General features: G+C 42.9%; 1 protein-coding gene across 4 annotated transcripts in view; it reads left to right on the top strand.

The window, feature by feature from the left end:
* Positions 1–4,547: 4,547 nt before the first annotated feature.
* The window catches only part of LOC143842436 (uncharacterized), a 42,135-nt gene continuing 30,352 nt past the window's right edge, over positions 4,548–16,330 (top strand). Inside the window, exons 1-8 of one of the 4 annotated variants that reach the window (XM_077347627.1) lie at positions 4,548–4,691; positions 6,063–6,189; positions 6,813–7,369; positions 8,936–9,032; positions 9,828–10,073; positions 11,779–11,890; positions 12,663–12,762; positions 14,201–15,584. In XM_077347627.1, the coding sequence (XP_077203742.1) occupies positions 6,938–7,369; positions 8,936–9,032; positions 9,828–10,073; positions 11,779–11,890; positions 12,663–12,762; positions 14,201–15,584 (2,371 nt within the window). In that variant the 5' untranslated portion in view covers positions 4,548–4,691; positions 6,063–6,189; positions 6,813–6,937. Of the gene's footprint in view, positions 4,692–4,863; positions 4,995–6,062; positions 6,190–6,635; positions 7,370–8,935; positions 9,033–9,827; positions 10,074–11,778; positions 11,891–12,662; positions 12,763–14,200; positions 15,585–16,330 lie in introns of those variants that run through there. The other 3 variants (XM_077347636.1, XM_077347617.1, XM_077347606.1) reach the window with 3 other exon arrangements.

The raw sequence follows: 16,330 nt of genomic DNA, 5'->3' as shown, positions 1-16,330 counted from the left end.
TTTATTTTAAATGCTGTTGGTACTGGATTTTTGAAAAATAGTTATGAATGAAACAAAAACTTTTCAGCTTTATCCTATAATTTTGCTGAGTATAATTTGAAGCCTTGTTGCCATCTAAAAGAGCTTTTCTCCAGTTTAAGTTGCTCTTCTTCCAGTTACTTATTGTGCAGTACTAAACTGAGTTACAGCTAAAAGGTAGGTGGGTTTAGCAGGGTATAACTGTTTAGGATTGCACTGTAAAATTGGAGGAAGGCTACTTAGTCCACAATACTGAGAGAAAATAATGAAGACCTGAAGAAAGTGCCGTGCAGGATTACAGCTAAACATCAAGAAGACTAAAGTAATGACTAATGGGGAATTACACAACTTTAAGGCTGACAATGAAGTAATTTTAATTGTTCTAAGATTTTCTATTCCATGGCTCAGTCATCAACAAAAAGGGAGACTCCACCCGATAAAACAGAAAGAGATTGAAACTGGGGAGTGCAGCTATGATGATCTTACCCTCTTTCCGCTCATTCATGCAGAGATTTTTAAAACTGATACTGGCCCACAAACTAGGGATCACTCTTCTGATTGCTATTTCCTTTAACTTGACAGGAATAACTTGTCTTGACTAGAACTTATTTGCTTTTTTTGGCTTGAATGAGAATCCTCCTTGATCCACTCATTCTCTTAATCTCATTCCCAGTCCACAGTCAGCGCTTAACTGTCTCTTCTTCAACTGTTAGGGCCATTCCGCACCGGGATCCATGTAGCAAATTGTTTGCTGAATGAAAAATCGCCATTTTAAATAGTGGAATTCGTCGTTATGCATACCTGCCTTTGTAGTGGAATCCAGTTGTGTTTCTATCGTTTCCCACAGGGTTCCGGTCTCGGCAAAAATCGCTAGAAAGGAAGCGCTATTGCTGAGCTGTGTCCCGCCCCTGGCCGTCAAGCAGCCAATGGGCGGCTGTTATCATGCTCCCAAACAGCCCCTTTCCCTTTAAGGAAGGTTTTTAAAAAAACACACACACACACACGTTGCAACGAATATGCATTGATTCATTGCAACGGAGAGACCCATCCAGCTAGCAGGTGATGTTTGAGCTGCCGTTTCATCGTTGCCACGCTCCCCCCCCCCGAGTGAAAAAAAAATCCCCCCCCCTCACGGGTGCGATTTTCGGCCGAAAACAGTGTGAAAAATAAAGTGAAAATAAACCAGCAAACGGGCCTCTGCGATGCTTGTGCTTGATGACTTTAAACAGAGGGACTGCAGCCGGGGAAGCCTCACTGGGTAAACGAAGGCTTGCCGGTGCGTTGATCTCCGCTTGCTTGGAGAAAAGAAAATGACGATCGCTTCGCCGGAAGATCAGAGGAGAGAGCCAGGGGGAGGGACTTTGCAGAAACCGCAACAATGGTAATGCACAGAACTTTCCCGCTAGTGTTGCAGATTGGTTACAGGAGTGTAGCGCTTTCCGGAGGGTGAATCCACTTTTTGGGATTTCCCTGAAAGCGCTACAACGAAGCGCTTTTTGCAGATCGGTTTCAGGAGTGTTGCAGATTGTCAACGACATTGTGCATAACGGCAAAACTGTAGCGATTTCAATTAGTAACCATTGTGCTATTTTGGACGAATGCGGAACGGCTCTTAGTTTCCAACTGTCATTCCTTAACCGACTCAACAGAATTCTGTTTGAACAGCCTGTCACTCAAAGGCATTAACCTGATTCTGTTAGGCAGTCTGTCACAGCCACCATGAAGGAGCTAGAAAAAATTGTAAGGCTGTGTCACTATTGACCAAGATCAAGATAATCATGCCACAGTATTCCCTATTACTATATATGGATGTGAGAACTGGACAATGTATTTTATTTATATTTCCACTTGTTACCCTCCACTCTCAGCCAAGGCCAGTTCGCAACGGCTTACAATTTTACAGAAGAATACATAAATATAATATTATGAATACTAAAGCCAATTAAAAACAATCATAAAGGTAAAGGTAAAGGTATCCCCTGTGCAAGCACCGAGTCATGTCTGACCCTTGGGGTGACGCCCTCTAGTGTTTTCATGGCAGACTCAATACAGGGTGGTTTGCCAGTGCCTTCCCCAGTCATTACCGTTTACCCCCCCAGCAAGCTGGGTACTCATTTTACCGACCTCGGAAGGATGGAAGGCTGAGTCAACCTTGAGCCGGCTGCTGGGATTGAACTCCCAGCCTTATGGGCAAAACTTTCAGACGGCTGCCTTACCACTCTGCGCCACAAGAGGCTCTAAAAACAATCATACAGTACAATAAAACGTCAGAGAAATTCACTCCTTGACCCTTTCCTTCCTTGGCAACAGGCTCCAGTTTGGCAGAACCTCCTCATTGTCAGACCCCGTGTATCAAGTGGGTAGAGAAGATGTAAAATGTCTAGGATGTTAGATATCAAATATCTTGTCCAATATCTTCCAGCTCTAAAAGGTAAAGGTATCCCCTGTGCAAGCACTGAGTCATGTCTGACCCTTGGGGTGACGCCCTCTAGCATTTTCTTGGCAGACACAATACAGGGTGGTTTGCCATTCCCTTCCCCAGTCATTACCATTTTACCCCCAGCAAGCAAGCTGGGTACTCATTTTACCAACCTTGGAAGGATGGAAAGCTGAGTCAACCTTGACCCGGCTGCTGGGATAGAACTCCCAGCCTCATGGTCAGAGCTTCAGACAGCATGTCGGCTACTTTACCACCCTGTGCCACAAGAGGCTCATATCTTCCAGCTCTAGCCTCAACCAAATGCCTGGTGGAAGAGCTCCATCTTGCAGGCCCTGTGGAACTGTGATAGCTCTGACTAGGCCTTCAGCTTGTCTGGGAGCTCTTTCCACCAGGTGGGGACAGGACCTTGGTGGAGGCCAGGCGTACTTCACATGGGGCAGGAATCACCAGTTCATTAGTTCTTGCAGAGTGAAGAGCTCTGGGGGGGGGGGACAGAGAAATAAGCAGTCCCTCAGTTATGAAGGGCTTTAAATGAAGGAAGCTGAAGAAGAAAACAGACATTTGAATGTAGTATTGGTAGATAGTTTTACAGATTGTGGATCACCAAAATGACAAGTGGATTCTAGATCAAATCAAGCCTGGACACTCCCCAGAAGTTAAAATAACAAAACTGAAGCTATCATTTGGTAACATTATGAAAAGACAAGAGTCACCAGAAAAGTCAATAATACTAGGGAAGGTTGAAAGCAGCAGGAAAAGAGGAAGACCCAACATGAAATAGATTGATTCAGTCAAGGAATTCATGATCCTCAGTTCGCAAGACTTGAGCACAGGTGTTAATAGGACATTTTGAGGTCATTCACTCATAAGGTCCCCATTAAGTGGAGGTTACATGATGGCACTTAAGACATACCAAGGTTCAAACTAGTAAGGAGTGATAAATTATAGCCCCTTGGTTTTATAATCACTACATTATTAAGTAACTCAGTTATTTACCTTGCTGAAAATAGCAGATATGCCATCCTTGAGGAAGGAGGGATCCAGAGAAAGGCTGTGCTTGATAATGGAGGGATATTTTATTACAGTTCAGTCTTATGAGTTGTACTTGGCACTTGACATTGAATTCAGTTGCAACTATAACGTTTGGGAATCACACATTTCTGAAATAGGACATAAGTTTGAACAAGATGTCCCCTAGGCATCTTCCAGTGATGAAAAATTGAGTACGGCCAGTATGGTAGTGCGTGGCTATTTTTTTATTATGTTCGCTGTCACTAGATATGGAGTGCCAAAAATCCTCTCTATCAGGAAGCCCAGTTCACCTTGTCATTTTAAAAACCTGAGTAGGACTCTTTAATATTGGAATTAAAGCTTGTTGTATTAGCATACTACTAGTTATTTCCATTGATTTCAATAAACATTTCCTAAAGCATTTTCATCGTAGGTTAATAGAAGCTTGGAGATGCAGTTCAACAAGGAGAAGGCATGTAAAGCTAGAAAGATTTATATTCTCTGCCTCCCCTCCCTGCATGTTTGACATTTTGTTTGAAGAGAGCCAGTTTGGAGAGAGTGAGTTTGGTGTAGTGGTTAGGAGTCTGGCATGCCGGGTTTGATTCTGCACTCCCCCACATGCAGCCAGCTGGCTGACCTTGGGCTCGCCACGGCACTGATAATGCTGTTCTGATTGAGCAGTGATATCAGGGCTCTCTCAGCCTCTCCCACCTCACAGGGTGTCTGTTGTAGGGAGAGGAAAGGGAAGGCGACTGTAAGCCGCTTTGAGTCTCCTTCGGGTAGGGAAAAGCCGCATATAAGAACCAACTCTTCTAGTCACCAAGGCTAACAACCATTGAGGGACCTATTGTCCATGAATCTTCTGTTTTAACAGCGTTTATAGTCAACTAAGCTCATGGCACACTCTTACTCTGCCACAACCTGCGGGTGAGAAATGGTCTGTCTTTCCAATAGTCGCCTGGAGTCGCTAGTGCCCGCAAAGCAAGTTTCATTCTCGGGGCAGCGTCGCCCGGGTGAGGCCGGAGCCTCGTGCGAGCCGAGAGCGCTGCCCGGGCGGCAACAGCCTGTAGCTTGGCAGCGAGCCTCGGGCGGGGAGCCTCCCAGCAGCTACCAAGTCTCGCACCTGTACTCCGGCCCCACCGCGGCTGGAGGGGCCAGAGCACCTTCTCCTCTAGGCCCTTCTCCCCAAACCGAGGAGCTCTCTCGTTTTTCAGAGGATGAGGTCAGTGGGGTCCCTCGGCCGCCTCCCCTCCCCCCCCCTCCCTCCCTCCCCTCCCCCCGGCGGAACCCGAGGCGTCCGCCGGCACTGTTTACAGTTGCTACGGGAGGAGCTCAGCGTCTAGGCTGCTAGAAGGAAGGCTCTCGCCTTTTCCTTCAGCCCAAGGCAGGTGTAGCCGCCCTCCCGAGTCAAGCCAGTACATTTGGAAAGCGCGTAAACGGGGATCTCTCCTGTGCTTCCGAGCCCGCGTCGCGACTGCTTCTCAATCGAGCGCTCGCACGTTGCAGTTGGGCGCGAAGGCTATCGGTATGCTTCGACCCCTGGGCTGCCAAGCGTGCTTGTCGGTGAATGGCAGCCTTTTACGAACGGATGAGCCCCCCGATATCTAGCGACTCCCAGCCTCAGCCGGGAGTTGGGGCGGGGAGGGGGGAAGGGAAGAGGGAATTCCCAAGACTCGTCGCTGGGGACGGAGAGGTGTCTCCCCATATCCACGGAATTCAATGGCTGGCGGTCAGCAACACTGCTGGGGGTGGGGAAGGTACCTGCCTCCCAGAGACACGCCCACACCGCCTGGATCCCACCTTGCTCCTTGCCGGAGAGGCCTCTGGATGTGCCCACGTTTCCCTCTCCTCTGCTGCCAGAGCCAAGGCAGCCCGATGGGCAATTGGGATGGAAGAATCTTCTTTCCAAGACACGTTCTTCCCATTTGGCTTCAAGGTGGCAAGCACCAGAGCCTCTCAAGTTTGTTTCCTTCTAGTTGTGGCATTATGGTGGTACGGAAATACCTGCACACCTCTTGGATGAGTGCCACCTGGTTTCAAGGCCCCAGAACTTTATATGGAAAGGGTATGTGCATTGCAAATCTGTGTTTGTAATTGCCTGGTGCTTTCTGTAGAGCTTATTGACTTGCTCCCTGTTTTTACCAGGGGCATTGTAAAGAGGGTGACACAAAATCCCCAGCTCTAAGCTCTCCAGATCCACAATGGCTGCATGGCCCTTAAATCAAGGTTGTCAAACTTGGGACATTGCTTCCTTGATCCATGTGGACAGTGATTGAGGGTGGGGGAAAGGAGGCGGGAAGTGGTGCCAACATATTTTGGCCAGCAAAATGCCTTGAGCAAGACTTGGATATTAGCAACCCTTGCAGAAGAACAGACTTATCTGAAGAAGCGTGCTTGCACAGGAAAGCTTATATCTCAAATAAAACTTTGTTGGTCTTAAAGGTGTCACTAGTATAGGATCTTGTTTTTTAACAAGGTATAAAAATATACCTAACTTTCATGCCAGAATTTCAGCTGAATTCAATGTAATTAAAACATTGGCTATATTTCTCTTTTAAAATAGTTAAATAATAATTGTTGATTCTATCCACAGTAGATGTAAGAATAAAATCTCTTCAGATATATATTAAAATGTAAGAAAAATGAATAATAATTCAGCAATGGAATAAACTGCTCAAAGCAATGGTGAAATCTTCTTTCTTGGAAACTTCCATCAAAAGGTAAGATCAAGACTTTCCCAAGGCCTGCTCCGGATGGAGGATATTCTGAAATTGAGTAGAGTTATAGTTATGGTGTAGTAGCTTCTTTCCTGATTAAAATTCTGTCAGCAGCAGCCAGCATTGTACTATGAGCTACAATTTCTGATCTCTATTAATGTTACGTCCAAAGAGAGGAAGAGTCTGTGAATTGCCTGTTGGAGAATGGAAGGCCCAGCCTATGTCATGCAAGTGCAGAATTGTATTAGTAAGGGCTGAGGGTAATGTTCGGCTTCTTGTGGGTTTCCTCCTCCCTCCCTTGCCATCTTCTAGTACTTTACACAGAAAGACCAGATAAACTCAGATCTTCCACATGGGATGTGCCCTCTAGCCACTGCTCTGCAATGATTGGAAATACAGGGTGGCTTTTACTTCCTCTTGTTAGCACATGTATTTATTCTCTTGTTGACAGTTGTCTCACAGCTCAGTTTTCTATCTGTGAAGACAGGAAATTTCTCAGAGCTGTTGTGAGGATGATAAAGATTTTAAAACACTCAAGACAACAAAAATCATGTGTGTGTATGTGTGTGGATTATATAACATCTGCTGCTTTCTGACTTATAATATTTTTCTGATTCTTTTGACAGACAGAACCTTGCTTTTTGCCATAACAAAAGCTTGTTCCATTAACTCCAAATGGGTGCCTTTAAGATCACAGAGTTCCTTCCTCGTAGCACTGTATAGCCTTAATAAGGATTTTGAGAGGGAAGAAATGGAAGCAGAGAATTTAAAAAATAAAGACAGTAGGTCTCAGTGGGTTGCTGAGACTCCACCAGGACGGGCCTTGTCCTATGCTAGCAAAACTGGCAACAAAGTAGACTCTTCATTAGGTCTTGACTGGGAAAACAGCACAAATGAATCCTTCTGTGAACATTCTACATCCTTGCACACCTCTACAAACAACAATATGCCGGGAGGAGACACTGTTTTACCAGGAAACATGTTTCACACACAAGCCTTTCAGGAAAGAAAGCCACTCAATTACTTGGCTACCTCTAGTCTTCTTCCTCATGTATTGCCACCAAATCACACTGGAGTATTTCCTGCCTCTCCAAATAATGATACTTTGGGAATTCCATGTCCTTCCACTGCTACTTCTCCTTTGGTATCTCAGGAAGTCATATTCAGTCAAAACAGGGGATGGGTGAGTTTGTACTCGTCTTTAGATAAGTTATTATGATTTAGCACTTTTAATGAGTGTGACATTGAGCACTGTTACAGTTGACAAGATACCATCTGTGTATAACAGAGTAAATACTACAGGGCAAAATATAATTCCTTTCTGTTTGATACTGGAGCAGTGCCCAATGTATCAGCTTTGTCTAATATAGCCATGCCTTGAAAAGTACAATCTGGCTGTGGTGATCCATGGTCTGATCATGTCCATGTGACTGATGTCATGAAAACCTATCTGGAAACTTCAGCTGGTCCAAAGAGCAGTAGCCAGATTACTGTCAACCGTGAAGAAGGAGCTAGGTGGTGGATAGTGAACGGTCATGATATTTGATCATTTATAGTGGTTTATTACTGTTTATAGTGGCTAGTATTACTGCAGGTACAAGGAAGGGGGGGCAGTTTGCTTAGTTTCTATAATAGCCCAAAATATTTCCAGAAATGTTGCTGGGGGGGGGGAGGGGAGGAAAGTCCTTTGGAAGTATATGGGGGAAATGTGTAGCTGATCGATTAGAGCTTAATTTTTCCAGCTTTAGTTAGAAAGGGATTATTCAGTCTATCTGTGCCAGTTTCCTTACAGCTCCTGGCTAGCGGCATGCTTTTATGGCAGGTAGACTGAATGCCCTGCAATTGTAGAGCTCCAGGGTGGCTTCCTTAAAACTTCATGTTCTGACTGCTGCTGTGCACCTGAGTTACTGATTTGTATTTTATTGTGTGCCCATATTGATTTTTCTCAAGATCTTAGCTTACAGGAGCATAATAATAATAAAGGAAAGAGAAATGCTGTTTCTGAGAGAATGGATATCTCCAGGAATAGCTTGAGGGAGAATCAGAAATCTTCTATTGGAGGGGAAAATCCTACTCTAACATTAATTTTTCTGGTGTAGGATATGCAAACAAGCAACAATGTCACATTTTTTATTGCAAATATCCATCATATCTATGTTCATCACAATCTAGCTACAATTGGATTGGATTAGCTCACATCATTAGAGCAGTGGCCTCTAATCTGGAGAACCGTGTTTGATTCCCCACTCTTCCTCCACATTCAGCAAATTGGATGACCTTAGGCCAATCACAGTTCTAGCCTCAGAGGTTTCTTAGCCTCACCTACCTCACAGGGAGGGGAGGAAGAGTAGATGATTGCAAGCCACTTTGAGACTCCTTCATAAAGAAAGGAACAAAAAAAGCTCTTTTTTTGATCAATGCGATCTGCATTTCATTGGTCCTGGATTTATTAATTTATACCCTAGCTTTCTCCCCAGTGGGAACCCAAAGCAGCTTACATAATTCTCTTTTCCTCCATTTTATCCTCCCAGCAACATTTTGAGTTTAGTTGGGCTGTGTGTGTGTCTGTGTCAATGTCCGCCTCTGTGTGTGATTAGGCCAAGGTTATCCAGCATGACATAGTGGAGATTTGTCCTTTGCTTCTAAGACACTAATTACTACACTACACTGGTCCCTATGAATTTCAGCAGGAATTAGTCTTTGTTTTGCTGTTTGAGACATATTAATATTTGTTTGTTTCTGTTTTCAGCATCCGGTGCAGCAGGAACAGCTAATGATACGCCAGATGGAGCACCTGCAGAGGATGGTAACTGAGCAGCAGAAAATAATTTCATTCTATAACCCAGGTACTATGGGAATTTCCTCTGTACAAGTGAATGCATATATTTGTGCCAACTATTTGCACTGCTTCAGTTACATTTGTCAGAGATTGCTCTGAAAGCTATAAAATGTCACAGGTGTTTAGACCATCTTGACTTAGAGTGACAAATTCTGAAAGTAACAGAAAGTACCATGAACATGCCACAACCAAGGACTCATTTCATGAGACAAAGAGTGGTTAGATGGGTGTTTTTTCTAATAGCATTTGATTTTCCATAAGCAGCAAGTGTCATGAGCAAAACAGCATTACAATAGCATTTAGGGCAGAAATGGACAACTGGTTCAGTACTGAAAGCTCAAAGGAAATTATTCCTGGTGATCAGGTAATTCCCAATTCTAGCTGTTTCTAAATTTAAAAGGTAATTTGAACATTTTGTAGGGCTGCTATGAAGTGAAAACATCATAGAAATATTTAGGTGTAAGGTTGACTCAGCCTTCCATCCTTCCGAGATCGGTAAAATGAGTACCCAGCTTGCTGGGGGGTAAACGGTAATGACTGGGGAAGGCACTGGCAAACCACCCTGTATTGAGTCTGCCATGAAAACACTAGAGTGCGTCACCCCAAGGGTCAGACATGACTCGGTGCTTGCACAGGGGATACCTTTACCTTTACCTTTACATGTGATTGCTGCTCTGGATTGCAGCCACCATGGGTGAGAGTACTTGTGTTTAGTTCACTATGCGTATATTAGCTATTTTTGGGCTGTGTGGAATTTCGGCACATTGCCACACTCACGTTACTGGTTTGATTATTCTTGCAGGCTTTTCAGTATCCCCTGCTATTTCTCCCCATCTACTTGCTACAGTGCCACCTCTTCCAAGAATCCCTACCGTCTTATTTCCTGCCCAGCTCCCTTTGGAGAATTCTGTACCAGTTCAGAATGATGGGTGCTCATTACTCACCCCCTTAGCCATGAAACATACTTCACAGCAGTGTGCCAGAGGAACCTCAGGGAATGGCAGCAATTCAAAAGCATCAAGGCCACATCCTGAATCTCAGGCAAAAGGTAAGAACCTTGGTATTGGTCACTTTGTAAAGTGGCCATAGTACATCTGATGATGACTATAATATTTGTTTCAATCTTTTCAAAGTTTTAAACAAGGTACTTTGCTTTACTGTTTGAGGCTATGGCATTCCCTGTTTTGACTGATGTTATAGCAGAAGAAGAAGAGTTGGTTCTTATATGCTGTTTTTCTCTGCCCAAAGGAGTCTCAAAGCAGCTTACAATTGCCTTCCCTTTCCTCTCCCCACAACAGGCACCCTGTGAGGTAGGTGAGGCTGAGAGAGCCCTGATGTTACTGCTCGGTCAGAACAGCTTTATCAGTGCTGTGGTGAGCCCAAGGTCACCCAGCTGGCTGGTTGCATGTGGGGGAGCGTAGAATCAAACCCGGCTCGCCAGATTAGACGTCCTCCTAACCACTACACGAGGCTGGCTCAGAAAAGGCTGGGGCACAGTGTGAAACAGGAAGTACAAGTGTATTGAACCACTTTCCCCCTTGCTTCTTTATATCATCTTTGATAGTTTGTTCACATGGAATAAAAAGAAAATCTGAATAGTCATTTTGCAAACAAACACTGACATGGGTGGGAGAAGAAAACATGTCTGGCTTGAAAATGCAATGCAAACGTGAGGTCTTAAGCACACTTAGTTGGTGGCAAAGGTCCACATAAAAAAAGAAACAGGGCTTATGGTGCTTGAGTAGTGTCTGTAATGATGAACCTATGGTGTGGGAAGGTGGAACTAGATTTTAGGAGAAATGGAACTGTCACTATTCTGTGTTTTCTTCTAGCATCTCCTATGAATCAAGTAGTATATTTATTTATTGTATCAATATATATTTTCTTTCCCCACTGTGTTTTGTTTTCTTCTAGATTCCAAAGAGTGTTGTAAATGAATGCCAGTGGTTATTTACAACATAGAAATTCATTTGCTGGTTCAGCAGATGGAGCCTCCATAATATGAAACTGAATTTAACTGGCCAAAACACATTTGAGATACAATCATAAATTTGGTGTTGCAGTTAAGAGCAATGGGCTCTAATCTGAAGAACTGGGTTTGATTCCTCCATTCCTCCACATGCAGCCAGCCGGGTGACTCTGGGCCAGTCCCAGTTCTCTCAGAGCTCTCCCAGTTCCACCCACCTCACAGGGTGTCTGTTGTGGGGAGAAGAAGTGTAGGTGATAGTAATACACTTTGAGATTCCTTAGGGTAATAAAAAGCAGGGTACCAAAATCAATCTCTTCTTTATTTGGGGGTGTGGTAGTGTTTAAAAATAACTCCCTGAAACCTGTCATAATGCAAAGTGGAACAAACATAGCACTATTATCTCAAAGTCTTGAGTCCTTCCACAAAAAAATCAAAGCAGACAAGAAACTTGGGAAGAAAAAATTGCTGCAAGGAAAAGAAATGAGGTGCTTCATTCTGGGGAGTGTTTCTGTTGCTATTAAATGGTCATGTTTTTAAATCCAGGAAAGGAAGATGAAGTTGTATGGAAAAGAGATGGTATTTTTAAAAACATTAACAGGATTGTTTACAGAAACATTTGTGTGGATCTTTTTTAATACATGGAAATGTTCCCTGGGATTGTATTATTGTCTCCCCACTCCAGCAGCTAAGGTTGAAAACTAATTTGTTGCTTGCTTCTCTGTTGATGTTTAGAAACTTCTGCATGTTTATTGCTACAGTTATTGATTTTATGCATCCCCTTAAGAGTCTTGCCACAGAAACTTGCTGGCTATTAAAGAAGAACAGGAACAACAACACGCATCCATTTCTCCCTTTGGAATAACAATAAACACAAGGACTGGGAATGTGGATGGCAGGTGAGAGAGGAAAATAAACCCTGAGGTTTCTTGACAGCCTTGGAAGGGTTTCCTGAATGAATGGGAGTTAATTTCTAATAGATTTTAAAAATAAATCACATATTTATCATGATATGACCATGTATGGTCATGTCAACCTGCCTCCCCCAATGGCCAATGATAAGCCTGGAGGGGTGGGAAGGGGATGGGCCCCAGGTGAGCATATACACAGCTTCTCAACCATGATTGCAACACTTCTGGGTTTTCTCCAGGCTTTGGCCTGGATAATGTTTCAGGGGTTTCTCAACAGTCAAAAAGTTGAGAAATGCTGCCTTAAGCTGAGCTCAGTAACAGATGGGCAACCAATCGATGGAAAATGTGGTGGGACATTTGTATGCCGAAAAAAGCATATGATACATGTATCTCTGTTTTTGTATTTCTGTTTATCATCCTTCCCAGATGAAGGCCAAAGCAAACCTAAAAGTGTTCTATTTCATACTCATTAACTGGTAGATTTTGCTAACGGTCACCTCAGTAAGTGCTTTTAAAGCACTTACTAACAACTATTGTATGTAAAAGCCCATGTACGTATCATAAGGCAGAAGAGCAAATTAGATATGGGAAAGTGAGGAAAGCAGGACTAGTTGATAAAAGAGATGTAAAATGTTCATTATCAATATATTACCAATCTCTTCCTAAAACTTGATGGTAACTTCACAAGATTTAACTGTAATGAACTGTAAAAGTAAATGATCATCACATATTTTATTCAAAGCAGTCTTCTTTTGCTTAGAGATATCAGTCCTGAAATAGGTGTGAGACAGCAAATGTCTGATGAGTTTGTTGAGGAACGGCTTAAAGTAGATTCTCAAAGAACAGAGAAGAAACAGAAGGTACCATATTGTATGCTGTGCTAATAAAACAATCCACTCTGTTGTTTGAGGGGATTGAATATAAGATTTTAGATATACACAAATCACTATTCTGTGCAAAAGTGAATGATTTTGCTTGATTTATACTGTTAATATGTGTTGGTGTCCACCCGTATCTTTGGAACCAGTAGTAATTTCTCTGCTCCTTTTCTTTCAGTGCTAAAATGCTCTGTTCCTAACAAATTTTGTTCTATGCAAAAATGCTCTGATCCTAGCAAATTTTGTTCATGTATTTCCCTTCAAATGGGAATGAGGTAATGGTTATCTCCAAATATTTGGTTTGGAAGACACAAAGGTAAAGATAAATTGCCTATTTGTCTTCTGTGGTTGTCTCCATTCATAGAATCATAGAATCATAGAATCATAGAATCATAGAATCATAGAATCATAGAATCATAGAATCATAGAATCATAGAGTTGGAAGGGCCCATACAGGCCATCCAGTCCAACCCCCTGCTCAACGCAGGATCAGCCCTAAGCATCCTAAAGCATCCAAGAAAAGTGTGCATCCAATCTTTGTTTGAAGACTGCCAGTGAGGGGGAGCTCACCACCTCCTTAGGCAGCCTATTCCATTGCAAGGTGAGTTAGAGTTAAAGTACGTATTTTAATTGCCCAGCATTAACTTACCTTCTAGGGGATTCTAACTGGGAAGAAGATACTAAATCAATAGCAGTAGTTCAAGTGGGAATTGCACTGTATATATGTGTTAAAGTGACAGCATAGTCTCTCCCCCCAAATGACATTATTTTATTTTCATGAGTTAATATTATCACTTTCAATCAACAAACAAAGGGGGAAAAATGAAAACTCTGTAGATATTTTTGTCTGACACAGCCATTTGCTCCCCATCTAAAATTATTTCCCCCCCCCCCCCAGCTTTAATAGTTTGTGAATAATACAGACTTGCCATGATTTCGTTAAAAGTTGCCATCCTGGGGATGAGGTCAGAGACCTCCCAGAATTACAACTGATCCATAGATAAGATTGCATCCCCTGAAGAAAATGGGTGGAGTCTATAGCATTATCTGCTCCTGAGGTCCCTCCCATCCTCAAACCCGATGTTTCCTAGACTCCAACCCCAAATCTCCAGGAATTTCCCAACCCAGAGTTACATTACAGTCCATGACTGGATACAGGGGTCTCTTTTATTAGAGGAGAAATGCTTGATGTATGCAATGAGGAATTCCTAGGCAGATGTGAGGTATTTTCTTTTATCAAAAAGAATGGCAAGCTACTTGGCACATTAGGCTTTGCATTATATTCTGAATGTAGAAGTGATACTTAAATGGTTTAGGGGAAAATGCAAGTTAAAGTCAAAGGCAGTTTGGAGTCAGAATTCCTCTCTTTAGAAGGTTCTGGAATTCCCACCTTACTTATGTATCATTTCATTACTTTTAGGACTCCTGTGAGACTAAAGTGGATGCTCAGAAGTTATTCCTGAAACATAAGGGAGGTACAGATAGGTTTGAAAAAAATAAGGAGAATACTGGCAAACAGCAGAACAACCTTTCCAGAAGAGTCAGCTTTGATTGCCAGAATCACTTTGCATGGCCTGCCCACTTTGACAATGAAAAACTGAGAAAACACCCACAACTAAAAAGGCAGGTCAGTAGTCCTACAGCATTATTCACGGATGACAAAAATATAAATTGCAACACTTCCAAAGATACAAAATGTCAATTTAATGAGCTGGAGCAAAGACAAGAAGAAAGAGAAGGAAAGAGTAACATTTTTGGTCATGGAGATGAAGAAATGGTAAACAAAAAAGAGCCAGATGGACGATCTCAGATGAACTGCACCGAATGGCCCCAGGAATGTCAGGAACAAATAAATGAAATCCAGGCAAAAGAGAATGATAAAACTGGTATGTTAAGTCCTGGTACCCAATGCTGTTTAGATGAGAAGAACGGTAGATCCATAGACAATAAAGTTACAGCGTGGCATAAGGAGTACTTGAAGGACAGTGAATCTCAGGAAACAGGATGGCCTATAGAAGCTTCACTCAATACCTCTGAGGCTCAGACCCTGGAAGAAAATCAAACTAATCTACTTGATCAGAACTCAACTTTGCTCCAAGTTGCTCAAGCTGTGAATGACAGAAGTTTGGAGACCAAAATAAAAAGTGGTCCTGGGTTTAAGAAACTCAATGACCAAATAGTGAAAGTTACATCGAAGCCAAATAGAAAACAGGCAGCCACAACGATTAATTCCCAGAGGACACAACATCACAGTGCAGGTGCTGCTGACAGATGGAGAAGAAATCCCCCTTCCAGTGATTCAGTCTTCACATCTATGGATAGTGACGATGAACCCAAGCCTCATTGCTCTCAGTACCCTGTAAGGCCCAGCACCCACAGAGCAACCAACACAGATGAAAACTTGGATCTTTCTGATGGTGACTATGCTACTGATGCACCCAGTGAACCTGAAAACAGAAAATACCCTGCCAAGAATTTGGAAGTTCAGGAGCTAGCTGGTCAGGTGAAAGTCTCCCTCATCACAAGTAGCAGCAGTGAGTCTGGTACTGGAGTTGACAGCCTGAAAGGTAGAAAGACTCGCTATCCTCTAAGGAAGTATCCCTTCCATCCCTCAAAAGCTGCAAAGGATGGAAGAGAACCTGAGACATGGAGGAAAGATAGTGCCAGCCACAGTACAGAATGCAGTTTGCAGCCCCTTTCTTTGACAAGGGATCTTGTGGCCAGCCTCTTCCCTGCTTTCAGGACTAAAGCAAGTGTAGAAGATGAGAAAGCTGCACTAGATGAAACCTTTTACAGCATTAATGGTGAATTTTTCATTATATATTTATACATTCCAGAAGAAGTAATTAATGTTCTTGTCACAGTCTGATCATCAAACTTTGATGTGTGAAGGAGGAATGGATCCCTCAGACCATCATTCCATCTCACACTGACCTCCATTAGAAGCTAATCCCTTGTCCATCTACCTCTTGATATTTCTAATTATTATTCCTAATCTTCCTTATTCAGTCCGTTCCAGATATCTGCTATTTTGATTTTGTTCGTAGCTTAACTGTATTCCGATTTGCAGACATATCCCAAACAATGCAAACTACATTTTTAATCCTTGGGACTATATGCTTCCTCCCTCTGAGAGCCAGTATGGTGTGGTGGTTAAGAGTGGCAGCCTCTAATCTGGAGAACTGGGTTTGATTCCCCACTCCTCCTCCACATGTAGTCACCTGGGTGACCTTGGGCCAGTCATAGTTCTCTCACTCATTTTCACCCACCTTATAGGGTGTGTTATGGAGAAAGGGTGATTGTAAGCTACTTTTGGTAGTAAAAAGCAGGGTACTACTTCATAGCGTAAGCTAGCAAGAAATGCTAAAAACAAGAAAGGGTTCTTTAGTTATATTCAAAGCAAGAAAAAGAATAGGAACATGGTAGGATCATTGTGGGGGCCAGAAAGTGATATTGTAACAGGTGATGAAGAGAGGGCTGAATTGCTCAATTCCTACTTCCCCTCAGTCTTCTCTTGTGAGGGGTATCATGCTCAATATGGCAAAATCAT

This window comes from Paroedura picta, chromosome 1 (assembly GCF_049243985.1).
Source record: "Paroedura picta isolate Pp20150507F chromosome 1, Ppicta_v3.0, whole genome shotgun sequence".
Taxonomy (NCBI): domain Eukaryota; kingdom Metazoa; phylum Chordata; class Lepidosauria; order Squamata; family Gekkonidae; genus Paroedura; species Paroedura picta.
The sequence above is the reverse complement of the archived record's forward strand: the minus strand, read 5'-3'. Positions and strand labels throughout refer to the sequence as shown.